General features: G+C 39.9%; 1 protein-coding gene across 11 annotated transcripts in view; it reads right to left on the bottom strand.

Moving 5' to 3' along the window:
- LOC132770524 (multiple epidermal growth factor-like domains protein 6) overlaps positions 1–14,775 on the bottom strand; it is a 267,021-nt gene that overhangs the window by 144,870 nt on the left and 107,376 nt on the right. For 9 of the 11 annotated variants that reach the window (XR_010909523.1, XM_067466032.1, XM_067466033.1 and 6 more), the window contains exon 5: positions 2,638–2,793. The exons of 1 other annotated variant lie outside the window; for it this stretch is intronic. Coding sequence is in view for 9 of the 10 variants with exons in the window: in XM_067466032.1 (XP_067322133.1) it covers positions 2,638–2,793 (156 nt within the window). In the remaining variant the exon portion in view is untranslated. The remainder of the gene's footprint in view (positions 1–2,637; positions 2,794–14,775) is intronic. One more of the 11 variants, XM_060767563.2, reaches the window with a different exon arrangement.

The following is a 14,775-nucleotide window of genomic DNA, read 5'->3' as shown; positions in this document are numbered from 1 at the left end:
GTGTAATGTCAAGATATGGCAACAACAATATCATAATGAGATTTTTTTTCTTCCTGGGAGGAAAGGTGGGGTAAATGAACTATCCAACTTTTTTCCTTTGTCCCCACAGCCCCAAACAAGCCATGTACTATCTTAAAATATATGGAAGATTATCTACTGAAGTTCAGACATATTAGAACATAATTCCTTTATGTTTATAACATTAAGGGGTGTATCCAGGCCCGTAGCCAGGATTTTGTTTCGGGGGGGGGGGGGGGCTAAATTTTTTTTCAGGGGGGGTTTCGGGGGGGCTGAGTTTCGGGGGGGGGGCTGAATCTGAGTGAAAGAGGGTCTACCCTAGCAAACCTTTTGTATCATTACCCCAATACCCCCATGCATATGGGATATATTGAGTATGGTGATCAGATCATGATATGAATAAACATAACAGTTTAAATAATGCACCAATAAGGCCTTTTCGCGAACCACCATGAAAATTTCGGGGGGGGGGGGGGGGGCTGAAGCCCCCCGAGCCCCCCCCCCCCCCTGGCTACATGCCTGGGTGTATCTGTGTTTGGATACTGCAAGGAGAAAGTGGTGTATGTTGTTACAGATAATACAGAAGGCACCTGTTTAGAGAAAAAGTGCCTCAGGATTTTTTTTTCCTTCTTCTAAGTCAGTTGCAAACTCTCATTCAACCGAAATTGACTGCCTGAATAAAATACTAGCTTAAGGCAAAAAAAAAAAAAAAAAAAAAAAAAGAGCTGAAAACTGGAACCAGTTCATTTCAGGTAGCAAGCTATTCAACTGAGAAGGATTTGCTAGCATGTGAAACAAATGCACTTGCATACCAAAATACACTAGATAGAATGAAGAAAAAATTAATCAGATCAGCTCGGCCAGTAACAGCCTTGTCTGAATATATTATCACCAAGAAGGCAGTGGGGAGAAATGCCATATCCTGGAATCAGGTCATCGCAAAGAATTGGGCATCAAGCAGTAAAATGATAGGAATTTAGATAATGTTTAAAACTCTGCACTTATTTTTGTTGTACTCAGGCCTCCAGCCATTCTTCTTGCCATTTTTTCCTAAACCCAGATTGTCTTCTCTTTTAGGTCATCTAAGTGCCCTTTCACACAGCCATATTACCCAGAATATCAAGGCAGATAATCCACAATATCTGCTTTAAACTGGGTTTATTTATTTATTTATTTCAAACATTTGTACCCCGTCCTTCTCAACCCCCGAAGGGAGACTCAAAACAATAATTAAAATGCATTGTAAGACGCAGTTTGCGAATTGCATCTTACAACCAGCACAATTTGATGCCCACACATACAAACAGCATAAAACGCGACATTACATAATAGGTAAGAACATTAGGTTAAAAAGAAAAATCCTTGTAAAACAATATTATTAACTAAATAGCCATATGCAAATCTGATTCAGCGACCAACGACTCAGTCCAAGGCCTGTCCATAGTCAGTTCTCCAAGATATTGTGATTGCTGTCAGCCTGCTACTTGAAAGCCTGGTCCCAAAACCATGTTTTAAGCTTTTTCCTAAAGGAAAGGAGGGATGTAGTTGACCTAATTTTGCTGGGGAGCGTGTTCCACAGGCGGGGGGGGGGGGGCACCATCGAGGCCCTGTCTCTCATCTCTGCCAAGTGCATTTGCGAAGAAGGCAGGATTGAGAGTAGGTCCTCCCCGGATGATCTTAGACTCTGAGGCGGTACATAGAGGGAAATACGTTTGGACATCGTATTTGGGACATCGTATTTGGGCTATCTGAGTCCACACTGCCTTGTAATCCTGTTCAATGTGGATTTTGTACAGCTATGTGGAAGGGGCCATAGATACCAAAATAGGGCTTGCTATTAAGGGTTCTCTACATTGACAGACACTACGCAATCTTTGAAGCAGAAACCTCTTGCTTTCCAAGTTTCAGCTAAAGAATGGAAACAACTAGTTGATTGTGTTCTATGTAGATGAGCCCTATGTTTGGATCCTAATAATGTTTTATTTGTTTCTAATCTAAAATATCTTAACCTAATAGACCAAAGAAGTCTACCTGACTTTTTATTTGCCTACTCACTTGTTCTGTCCTCTCAGAAATATAAACAAGAGGAATTCTCATTTCTCTGCACTTCCTAAAACTTTAGCATTGTAGTCCTTTCCTGTTCCCTCTCACTCACACACACACGACTCAGGGAAAACAGCAGCAGTGCCTCCTCTCCTGTTTTCTAGCCCTTTAAAATATTTTTCTATCAATTATTTGTATAGATCCCTTCACCTCTTTCCCTAATCCTCTTGTTTAGAATGTGAGTTTGAAAGTAGCCAGAAAATTGTGGGTGCTAAACAAATATAGTTGTAGATTTTGATGTCTATCACAATATCCTGAGTGGTTATGATGAGATATAAAACTGACAAATAATACAGAACAATTCCTATATTTAGATATTTGGTGTCAACACTGAGGAATCCACTTAACGTGTATCCAGTCTAAAGTGTCATTCATTCCAGCTGCTGCTTTGCAAACCAGATCTAAGCTTATATCCTGAAGTCAAATATGATTTCTGAAAACAAAGCCTGCCCCCACTCTCTGTTCAGCATATTACCATACAACTGATCAAGCAAAAGTCTCTACAAAGATTGTTACCTTCGCATGATCTCTGGTCTTCCCCCAGTTTTTGGCCAACTGGACATTTACAGTAGAAACTGCCAATAGTATTGCAGCATTGGTCCTGACAGCCTCCATTCTTCGTGCTGCATTCATTGACATCTGCAGAAACATTTTTTTTTAATGAAGAACAAACTGCAAAAAATATAAATTATACAATATCAACATCTTGAATGTGTGGTTATACAGCATTTCATCCTGTCAAAATAAATACTCTCATAAATTCTAAAAGTTCACTCCTTGAATCTTCACAATACCTCCATTTTAGCCTGAAAGGCAGGAGCCCCCGGTAGTGCAATGGGTTAAACCCTTGTGCCAGCAGGATTGCTGACCGATAGGTCAGCAGTCCAAATCTGGGGAGAGCAGGTTGAGCTCCCTCTATCAGTTCCATTTCCCCATGTGGAGACATGAGAGAAGCCTCCCACATGGACAGTAAAACATCTGGGCATCCCCTGGGTAATGTTTCTCTTACACCAGGAGCAACTTGCAGTTTCTCAAGTTGCTCCTGACATGAAAAAAAAACCTGAAAGGCAGCCTTTCTTGCCCAAATCATCTGGATAAATGGCCAGCTGGACATTTGCCATAGAAGCTGCTAGTGGTATTGATGGCTTGGACCTTGGTTTGCACTGTCCTTGTCAAGCAATGCATATCACAGCAGCTTCAAACTCCTCTGCTTCTTGCAATTCAGGGGGCTCCAAACTGATCAAACCAGCTTTGCTTAAATCAGCCTTATGTCTTGTTATCATTGAGAATTACCAAAAAAGGGTGTTCAGCAGCTGACACGACACAATATATAGCAATATATAACATTTTCCAAATCTTTTATCCTGGGGGCCCTTCTACACAACCCTACACACCAGAATATCAGGGCAGGAAATCCCACATTATCTGAGTGTGGACTCAGACAACTCAGTTCAAAGCACATATTGTGGGATTTTCTGCCTTGATATTCTGGGATATAGGGTTGTGTGGAAGGGCCTTGGGACTCCTACCTCACTGTAATGATAGGGCTGGCCCTAGTTCATGAAATAAACATCATATTCAAAATGGTAGAAGATTAGTTGCCTATTTGTGGAGGCCTAGCAGGAATGATGAAAACATGCCCAAGTGTTTTATATTATAATGTATAATATTAATATAATATTAAATATATAATATAATATAAAATATAAGAATATAATATTATAATGTATAATATTATATACATATAATATTTATTATATTATAATGTAATACAATATAATACTATTACTAATAATATATTATAATTATATATTTTATATTACATGTAATATTACTAATAATATTACAATATAATGGTATAGTACAATATAGTAATATATAATACTGATATTTACTATGCTAATAATATAATGTATTGTATGTATATATATATATATCTTGTAAGCCGCTATGAGTCCCCTTCGGGGTGAGAAAGATGGCATATAAATGTCATAAGTACATAAATAAATAAATAAGTGTTCTCTTTAGAAACTACACAGGGAGAAAAAGTTTCCCAAAATACTTGTTTGCAATGAGCCACAGATAGCTTTTAAAAATATAAGGAGAGTAAATTGAAGTTTTGCACCAAAACTTCTTCACATTCCAGGTGACAAAGCCCATAAGCTCCAATCAATGCATTACATTCCCAGCCCACAAAGTGCAGACTCGTATAACCTCGAGGTCACTCTTTTTCCTAGAAGAAAATACTGTTTTATTGCACTGACATATTTTGATAGAAAAAGGCAGGTTACAGAAATTGTATGGCTGCTTATTAGAAGTCTCACCACCCTAAGGATTTCTATCTTCTCATTAAGAATTCTGTGATATGTTGTTAACTTGGCCTCTGTTTCAGCGACCACACTCATAGGGCTAATTTGTTCCACGAACCATAATAAGCTGACTTTGGTGAATGTCATAGCTCACTGGGCCTGCAATAAACTACTGGGGTGGAATAACCTCTTTTTAAGCATTAGGATTCTCAGTGTAACAACCCATAAACAAGGTGCCAATCAGTTCAAGTGGTGCCTATTGACTACTCTAGCATGGTTGCAACACATAATAACAACAACAATAGTTTTATTTCTTACCCGCCTCTCGTCGTAGCTTGAGGCGGAGTTACAACATTGCTAATAACACACAGTTGCCTAAACACATTATATAAAATGCACACATTAAAACACATTTCTATAAAATATATATTAAAACGAACAGAACAAATATCAAAAATAAGACACAAGTGTAAAATTATTGACTGAAATTGGCTTGGTAGACTTGATGCAGTAGCAGATTGAACAAGAGACTGGAGTCCATAACTATTATGTGAATGGTTTAGTCCCACAAAGAAGAAATCGCATGATAACTTATTATTCCTATTCATTTTAATGTCCCCTTACCAACTGAAAAAAAATGATTATGCTCGAAAGGAATGTGTGTGTGTGTGTGTGTGTGTGTGTGTGTGTGTAGGCTGTGTGATGGATAAAAAAAAGTTTCAAAACTCATTATAAAATTAGGGGGTACTGGCATTTTTTTCTACAGTGTTTCTAAAGTATTGTTAGTGAAAATTTTATTATTATAATGAGAGTAACAAAATTTCATTGCTTTTTCGCTATAGTAATTGTGCAAGAGGGGAAACTTCAGGGGCTCCTTTCCCCCTCAGTTTTATAGCTATTGGGGGGTGAAACTTGCTACCATGGTAGAACACATTTACCACTGTTAGCCCATCAAGTTTCAAAATGTTTCACTTATCCACAGTTTTTTGGGGAATTTTCAGAGTTTTTATAACTTCTTTTCGGAAATCTTGCTCTACAAAAAACATTTCCCTCTTTAAAATAGCAAAAAATCATAGCTGATTACAATCAGTGTAAGCCATTCATATTGAAGAGGAATTTCTTAGTATGCAATTACTCTTCTCAGTTGGATTCAAATTCATTTTATATTACTAATGGAATTCTAAAACAGCTGACATTTCCCAAATAAATTTATGAAGACAGTATTTTGATGATGTGGTCTGGTGTGGTCTGGTAGTACAGCAAAGATAAGAAGGTTCTGGAGCAGTCATTTAGTAAATTCTGCTTCTGATTCACATCACATTAATAATTCTCACCAGACTAGGAAGGGAGTCTTGCCACACCTTAATTGGGAAAAATATCAGTGCCAGAAAAAGAGAAGCACAACAGCTGGCATCTTTCCAGTTTAGATCTTTTCTGTTTGTGGTATCAAATTTATGGGTATCCTCCCTGGAGAGAAGAGCCAACTCCCAACACTGGCCTCTTCAAAATGCCAAACAGTGCTGTTTCAGAAGACATCTGAATTCTCTTTTGAAGACTAATTGCAATGCTATTTTCAATACTGTATCTCTTTGTCTGGTGAGAACCTGCACCACAGAATCAGTGTTAATGTTTGACTTGTGGAACTGCACTGCATCTCCTCCTTTCCCTTAATTGGGGCTCAAATTCAGGACACCCACCCCTTCCCCCACCAATGCATGACCAATTTATGGCCAATTTTTATGCAGTCCTATGACCAAACTCAGGACACTGGCATCATCTGCTAAGATCTCCAGATAGTCTTTGGAAGTTTCATTGGATGATCAATGAAACCTCTGAATCATAGAATCATAGAATCAAAGAGTTGGAAGAGACCTCATGGGCCATCCAGTCCAACCTCCTGCCAAGAAGCAGGAATATTGTATTCAAATCACCCCTGACAGAAGGCCATCCAGCCTCTGTTTAAAAGCTTCGAAAGAAGGAGCCTCCACCACACTCCGGGGCAGAGAGTTCCACTGCTGAACGGCTCTCACAGTCAGGAAGTTCTTCCTCATGTTCAGATGGAATCTCCTCTCTTGTAGTTTGAAGCCATTGTTCCATTGCGTCCTAGTCACCAGGGAAGCAGAAAACAAGCTTGCTCCCTCCTCCCTGTGGCTTCCTCTCACATATTTATACATGGCTATCATATCCCCTCTCAGCCTTCTCATCTTCAGGCTAAACATGCACAGCTCCTTAAGCCGCTCCTCATAGGACTTGTCCTCCAGACCCTTGGTCATTTTAGTCACCCTCCTCTGGACACATTCCAGCTTGTCAATATCTCTCTTGAATTGTGGTGCCCAGAATTGGACACAATATTCCAGGTATGGTCTAACCAAAGTGGAATAGAGGGGTAGCATTACTTCCCTAGATCTAGACACTTTGCTCCTATTGATGCAGGCCAAAAGGTCATGTGCAGTGGTTACGGGGATGCCCTTCCCTTCACTAGCCACGTAGAGTGGGTTGTAGTAGCTTAATGGTGAGTTCTTGGGAGATTTATATCATTCACAAGGTTGTCAGAATTCAAACCTGTGCAATGAGGGAGCGAGAGAAATACTGATTTACAATGATGTAAGATGGATTTATGCCATCATAAGTCAGTAACAAAATTCCATGCTTTGGATTTATACTGTATCTATTAGATGTTACATTGTCTTGTTGTGCTTTGTTATTCTGTGAGGTAAGCTATGTTGAGTTTACAAAGGTTAAAAAAGTTGTTTGGCCTCCATCTTATTTCAGATCAGGTAGACTCCACCACACCAAATTTCCCTGTAGCGTGGGATCTGGTTCACTTATTTCAGTTATTTAGATTATCTTGCATACATGGATGGCATCTAAGGTGCTTTGATCATTGACTGTGTCAATGTATTACCCAAGATGGTCAAAATAATCCAGAAGATAGATTTTCAGGTGGTATGAATTAAAGATGCAATTCTTTATGAATTTGGTTCTTGAAAGTAACAAATAATATGGGCTATTATACTCCTCTTGCAAGAAAGTTTTTGGAAACAGGGCAGATTTCACCATGTTGGATTTATTCTGAGCGAACTTAATGCATGGAAGTTTTCCTTGAAAAACACCAGATTTTAGTCTGATTTTTTTTTAAAAAGCCAGCCAAAGGTTTGTTTTGGGGATAGGATTCAGTATAGAATCATACAGTTGGAAGAGACCTCATGGGCCATCCAGTCCAACCTCCTGCCAAGAATCAGGAAAATCACATTCAAAGCACCCCTGACGGATGACCATTCAGTCTCTGTTTAAAAGCTTCAAAGGAGGAGCCTCCATCGCACTCCAGGGCAGATAGTTCCACTGCTGAACAGATCTCATAGTTAGGAAGGAGCCCCTGGTGGTGCAATGGGTTAAACTCTTGTGCTGGCAGGGGAGAGTGAGTTGAGCTCCCTCTGTCAGCTCCAGCTTTCCATGAGGGAACATGAGAGAAGCCTCCCACAAGGATAATAAAACATCAAACATCCGGGCGTCTCCTGGGCAATGTCCTTGCAGACGGCCAATTTTCTTGCACCAGAAGTGATTTGCAGTTTCTCAAGTTGCTCCTGACATGAAGAAAAACGTTAGGAAGTCCCTCCTAATGTTCAGGTGGAATCTCTTTTCCTGTTGTTTGAGGCCATTGTTCTGCATTCTAGGCTCCAGGGCAGCAGAAAACAAGCCTGCTCCCTCCTGCCTATTAACTTCCCCTCACATATTTGTATATTGCCATCATTTCACCTGTCATGTTCAGCATTATTAAAATTTTAATCATTACATTTGGCCCGGCCTTAGTTTTAAATGCGTCGTGGTGTTATTGTCTAATGTTTACTGCTAGTCTTTTAATGTTTATTGTTTTGTTTTTATGAGTTTATGAGTTTATTTATTGTTGTATTTGTTATGCTGTTGTTTTATTGATGTGTTGGGCCTCGGCCTCTTGTAAGCCGCACCGAGTCCTTCGGGAGATGTTAGCGGGGTATAAATAAAAGATTATTATTATTATTATTATTATTATTATTATCTCCTCTCAGCCTTCTCTTATACAGGCTAAACATGTCCAGCTCTTTAAGCCGCTCCTCATAGGGCTTGTGCATTTTAGCCATGCTGCTGAGGTTGAGGAGCTCATCTTTGGTTTTCCTTCTACTTTCTCACTGTGTAATCCATGACTGTCAAACTCATTTTCACCAAGGGCCACATCTGCCTTATGGTTGCCTTCAAAGAGCCAGTTGTAGTTTTTAGACTGTAAAAATATAACTATGTTACCCTGCCACTGAAAGTCTCACACGCCACATAAAATGACATGGCAGGACGGATTCGGCCCACTGGCCTCGCCTTTGATACATTTGATGTAATCCATAACAAATGCTTTCATAGCTGCTTTGAGAATGTTGGATAAGATAAGTGGTCTCTTTCAACCCTATGACTCTATGATAGAATCTATCCACAACCCAGCAAGGATATGAAAAAGACTGTCGTTCTACACAGTCGACCCCTTGTATAAAACCATGAAGTCTGCAATTTTGTCTGTAACTGATGAGCATTTCTACCTCTGAGAGAGACCACATAGTACCTCTTATATCAGAAGCATGAGGGAAGCCTGCAGCTTGCTGTCTGAATTTCCTGATTAAGTAGCAGATGGCACAAAGAAGAAAAACAGTGTGCTAGATTATAAAATTGGGCACCCTGCCAACTTCCTCCCTCACTCCCAGCAAGATTCCTTAACATTCTTTCACCCCAATATTCATTACTGGCAGAGAAGGAGTGGGAGCCAATGCAGAACACTAAATGGAGCTCTCTGTCCTGTTAAAAACAAGGTTATGCTACTGGATCCAGGGAATAAATGTAAGATGCAAAGAGTAGATTTGCATCTATTATACTTAAAGATTGCTCATTGAGACGTGAGACATCCTATAGAAATAGACATGATTTTTGATGTTGTTTGCCTTCCAGAAATTTCTGATTTATGGAGGAACTAAGAGCAGAATTTGTTCAGAGGGGGTTATTGCTGCCTTCCTCTGAGGCTGTATGAGTGTGACTAGCCCAAGGTTACCCAAAGGGTTTACATGTTTGGGTGGTGATTCAAACCCTGGTCTCCTTGGCCCTGCTCCAAAATGCAAAGAATTGTATATTTCAATGTCCTAATCCAACATGCAAACCACTTGCTGGCTTTTTGCTATTAAGCCTCCCATAGAATGTGAAGGTTCACTGTGACTTAGTCTAAGCTTATACTTGACCAAAAACAAATTAGGGTGAACTTTGTTGCCAGCACCTTTGACTGCTACCATTTTTGGCAGATTATTCAGGTTGGCAAAAGGTCTAATTTGATGTTGTTGTTTGTTGAAAATTTAAATAGCATGGTGGGTAATGACAAGCTATTCTTACATAGATGTTTCCCTTCCAGCTTCACTGGATGATTTGGTACAGAGTAATCTGAAGAAAAGGGAGCCCACGGTGGAGCAGTGGGTTAAAGCACTGAGCTGCTGAGCTTGTTGATCGAAAGGTCGCAGGTTCGATTCCGGGGAGCGGCGTGAGCTTCCGCTGTTAGCCCTAGCTTCTGCCAACCTAGCAGTTCGAAAACATGCAAATGTGAGTAGATCAATAGGTACCGCTCCGGCGGGAAGGTAACAGCGCTCCATGCAGCCATGTCGGCCACATGACCTTGGAGGTGTCTACGGACAACACTGGCTCTTCGGCTTAGAAATGGAGATGAGCACCACAACCCAGAGTCAGACATGACTAGACTTAATGGCAGGGGACTACCTTTACCTTTACCTAATCTGAAGAAATCCAAAGGCTACTCTATATTTCACTATCACACTCTTCACTATCTATCTGATACCAGTGAACAACTTAACACAATAAGAAAAGTGAAGGTCAAGAGCTGTGAAATTATCTGGAGTGGTATAAAATGAATCAGAGAATTGGATGTGCTGATGTACTCACTATACACACCAAATTGGATAAGACCTTGATTCTTAAGTCATAGGAAAATATATTAACCACAAGTTGTTTTTTCTTATGAAGTTGGTGCTGTGTCTTCATGTTATTTCTGATTTAAGGAAACCCTATCACAGGGTTTTCTTGGCAAGTCCTCTTCTGAGGTTTGCCATTGCCTTCCTTTGAGGATGAGAATGTGTGACATGCCTAAGGTTACCCAGTGGGTTTCTGTGGATGAGGGGATTCTGACACTAGTCTCCCAGTGTCTTACCCTCAAACCACCACACTGGCTCTCAATATGATTAGCTTTTGAGCGAAAATATTTAGGAACATACTGCACACAAGTTCATACTACCTAGATCAGTGGTTCTCAACAGGTGGGTCCCCAGGTGTTTTGGCCTACAACTCCCAGAAATCCTAGCCAGTTCACCAGCTGTTAGGATTTCTGGGAATTGAAGGCCAAAACATATGGGGACCCACAGGTTGAGAACCACTGGACCAGGCAGTCTTCCTTTTCTGCCAGGTCTGTAAGCCCTTTCAATCTCCAATGTAGTATTTTTTTAAACTATTCCTCCCCCCCCCCCCCCCGCCCCGGCCTTTCTCAGATTGGTCTCCCTCTCCCCACTGGAGAGGAATTCTGTTATTATTATTCCAACTGGAGATTAAAAAATAACATATTCCTTCCCCGATCTCCCAATTGGGAAATTGAAGAAATCCATTTTGTCATCAGTCAGTGATGAAAGATAACACAGTACATCCATTTATTTATATTGAGCCTTTCTCCTACAAAAAGGATTCAAGGTAGCTTGAAATGTAATTAATAACAATAAAGACTAAAAGCATCAATAAAAGGTGTTTATATAAAAGTTATTTAAAAGACAAAAATGTTTATCACTCTGAAACATTGAAACTCATTAAAAGACTGCTCAAAACCCTAAAACTGCATAGCACAAGAGCGAAATTCCATCTTAGTCCGTTTCTAAAACTTGAATGCATAATACATTTTGAATTGTTGGTAGAAGGAGGGAGCTATCTTGGTCCATCTGAGAGGGAATCCAAAGTGTGGGAAAAGCCACAAACAAGCCTGAGAAAATAGAAGAACAGACATAGGGGCCTCCCTTGAATAGCTTTAATGGGTCATAAAGAGAGATATTATTAGTCAGATGCTGAGATTTAAAGAAAGCTGTTTTATTTCAGAGCAAAGAACTGGACAAACTACCTCTGCATATTTTGTGCTGAAGAAAACACAGAGAATTCCTGGGGTAACAATAATTCAATAAACAACCTGAAGGAGCCAACACATTTTGATTTTCAAGTCAGATAATACTAATGTCTCACCCCAGGATTCCATAGGATAACCACGTGAAAGGATCCCATGTGAGTTGTTACATGAGCAACTTGGCTTCAACGCTTCCTCCTCATTCACCCTTTATTCCTTCAAAATGGGAATGTGAGCACAATAGATGGGCTCCTTCTACTCACCTGGGGACCTTTCACACTGCCATGGCTGAACCATATGCAATCCTGAGATGTGTTGTTTGGTAAGATATTACAGCTTTCCAGCTGAGCATTAAAAATACAATGTACCCCCATGAATGTCAAAAGATGTTGGTACAGCAGTTAAAATCGATTCATATCACTGTGTTGTGTGCAAAGGCTTCTGATGACTGCAATCCTTTGAAAGTGCCTTTCTCCTCCACTGTCTTCTGTGTACAAGGATGAGAGCAACAACTCTCAGAAAGTTCCCCTTCTTTGAAGTGATCCCCAAGAGCTCTTTACTGTCAGGATTTGTAAGTTACACTGCATTTCTTTAAGTGATAACAGGATCAATGCCCAGGCTTTACTACAGTGTCATTGTAATTGAGATGTGGTGGCTAGTGCTGAGACAGTTGTAATAATCCTGTGTTAGTTTAATGAGGGTAGATGAAGGTATGAGGATTGTTGGAGGATTGTAGACAGAGAGTTTGTACATATTGTATATATTGTGCTTATATTGTTTTGGCAACTAAAGAGAAAAACCTTCCTTTTGGAAAGACAACTTTGTTTGCATGTTCTTGTTGCTGGAGAATACCACTACAACTACCTGAAGGTATCTGGCTCCTTAACTGGAGCTAACAGAGTCTCTTCTGTTCTAATAAGGAATTTTATAACAGCATAGAGCTCCTGACATTGACACTTCTACCCTTCCCTCCATGAAACCACATTCCTGGTTGAACTGCCCAGTGCTTTGGGCAAGATCTCACAACATGTAGTCTAAGGCTGTTTGAGCCATAGAGGTACAAGAATCCATCTCTATAACCTTTTTCAGCTCCCTAATCCAGTGTTTGGAACTGTTACTGACTGTGTGGACTGTAACACCCAGAAACCTTTGCCAAAACAATGAGCCAAAAAGGTAGTTTTAAAAATACATTTTCCAAGTTTTGAACAGAGGACTGCATTTGCATCCATACGAATTTCTTGCTATGGTGCCAGCTACAGTGGGTGTAGTTTTGGGAGAAATCCCCAACAGTTTGAAATCAAGTAACCATGCTGAAAGGGGAGGCAAAGAGCCCACGCTGACACTTTGGACTGGTCTATTACACAACAAAAGCAACGGAACCACGCAAACATCTAACTATTTTTGAAGGGGATCACGTGCCCTCATTAGTTTACTTAACAACATGTTTGAGAGCTAGTGGAGGCAGAATGTCACAGCTTCCCAGGTTTTTCAATGGCAGCTCTTTCCCTGTCAAGGGCAAAACAACACACATAGAAAAGATAATTAGATCCTCATCTATTTAAAACTTAGAGACAGACTCCAGGGGAAGCTATTGTTCCCTGATATTTCAATAGCCTAATTAGGTTTGGGAAGCTTCCTCATCAACCCACAGCCAAAGGGGCACGACTGGAATCAAGCACACTTGAGTCTAGTCACATCCATGAAGGACAGATGGTACAAAAAAAGGACAGGAGGAGGCTAATAAAGTGTCATTTTCAAGGTATCCAAAAGGGAGAAGATTCTTTTCAAAGAAAACCTGCCAGCTGCATTTTTCCACAGCCAGCAGAAAACAATGATTTCTTTCCTTTAGCTCAATGAATTATGGGTACATTTCCATTTTTGAGGTAATACTATTGAGCTTTGTACACAAAAGGGTAAATCTATATATAAAAGGGAAATCTATATATATAAAACAATCTGTTTTCAGGGCTACCATAGAGATGCTGGCCACTCCACCTCCTACAACTTGAGAAAACTCATAGGCTTTGAAAAGCTGCCTTGTTGTTGTATGTCTTCAAATTGTTTCTGACTTACATCAATCCTTAGGTGAACCTATCCTGGGGCTTTCTTGGTTCAGAGTGGGTTTGCCTGCCTTTGAAAGAGTGTAACTTGCCCAAGATTGATTAGTAGATCTCCATGACTGAGCTGGGATCTGAACTCCACTTTGCAGAATTGTAACCCAACATTCAAACCACTACATAATGCTGACTTTCTATAACATCTCCACAGCGGATACAATTTAAATAGGTAAAATTATTGCTATTACAGTTGTTGTTAAGGCTATAGGTTGCCTTCTTCCCCATAACAAGACTCAATACTACTTGCTTACAATTTTTGAAAACTAGTACAGATTGATAACATAACCTTAAAAGTCCATACAAAAACAATAAAAAGAATGCAAAAATGCATTCCACTTATTGAATTCTTCTTAGAAATTAGACTTCGGCCCAAATCACTGTTAATGAAAAGATGTGTAGTTTTTGGAGGGCCATTTTTTGTTTAATTTTTGAAAACAGAAAGGGGAAGAGAGATATGAAAAGACCAGTGGAATGGATTTTTGAGAGATTATATTTTCAGAAAGCGTTAAGTCCGCAAAATATCCGAGACAGGGAGATCAGCTTCACAGGCGCGGCTGGCGGGGACAAGGGACAGGGCCTTCTCTGTGGTGGCCCCTTGGCTGTGGAACGCCCTTCCTACGGAGGTTAGATCAGCCCCTTCGCTAATGGTGTTTCGAAGAAAATTAAAAACTTGGCTGTTTGAACGGGCATTTGGATAACAACGCAATGATGATGATGAATACAGGAACGGAATTATGGACGACGAATTGGATTATGATTCTAGTTATGAGATGTTATTGGACTGTTATTGATGTGTCATTATTGTGTATACTATGTTTTTAATTGATTTTAAATTGTATATTGTTTGATTGACTTTTTATCCTTGTTGTGAACCGCGTTGAGTCGCCTGTTGGGCTGAGAAACTGCGATATACAAGTAAAGTAAATAAATAAATACATACATAAATAAATAAGAAATAAATCTGTGTCCTCTTTTTCTCTCCCCAGCAGAAGACTCTTCCAATTTTTTTAAAAAGTTACCAACTCCTCTAGTAAGGGTCCTGGGAACTTGCTTTCCC

Source organism: Anolis sagrei, chromosome 3, assembly GCF_037176765.1.
Source record: "Anolis sagrei isolate rAnoSag1 chromosome 3, rAnoSag1.mat, whole genome shotgun sequence".
Lineage (NCBI taxonomy): Eukaryota > Metazoa > Chordata > Lepidosauria > Squamata > Dactyloidae > Anolis > Anolis sagrei.
The sequence above is the reverse complement of the archived record's forward strand: the minus strand, read 5'-3'. Positions and strand labels throughout refer to the sequence as shown.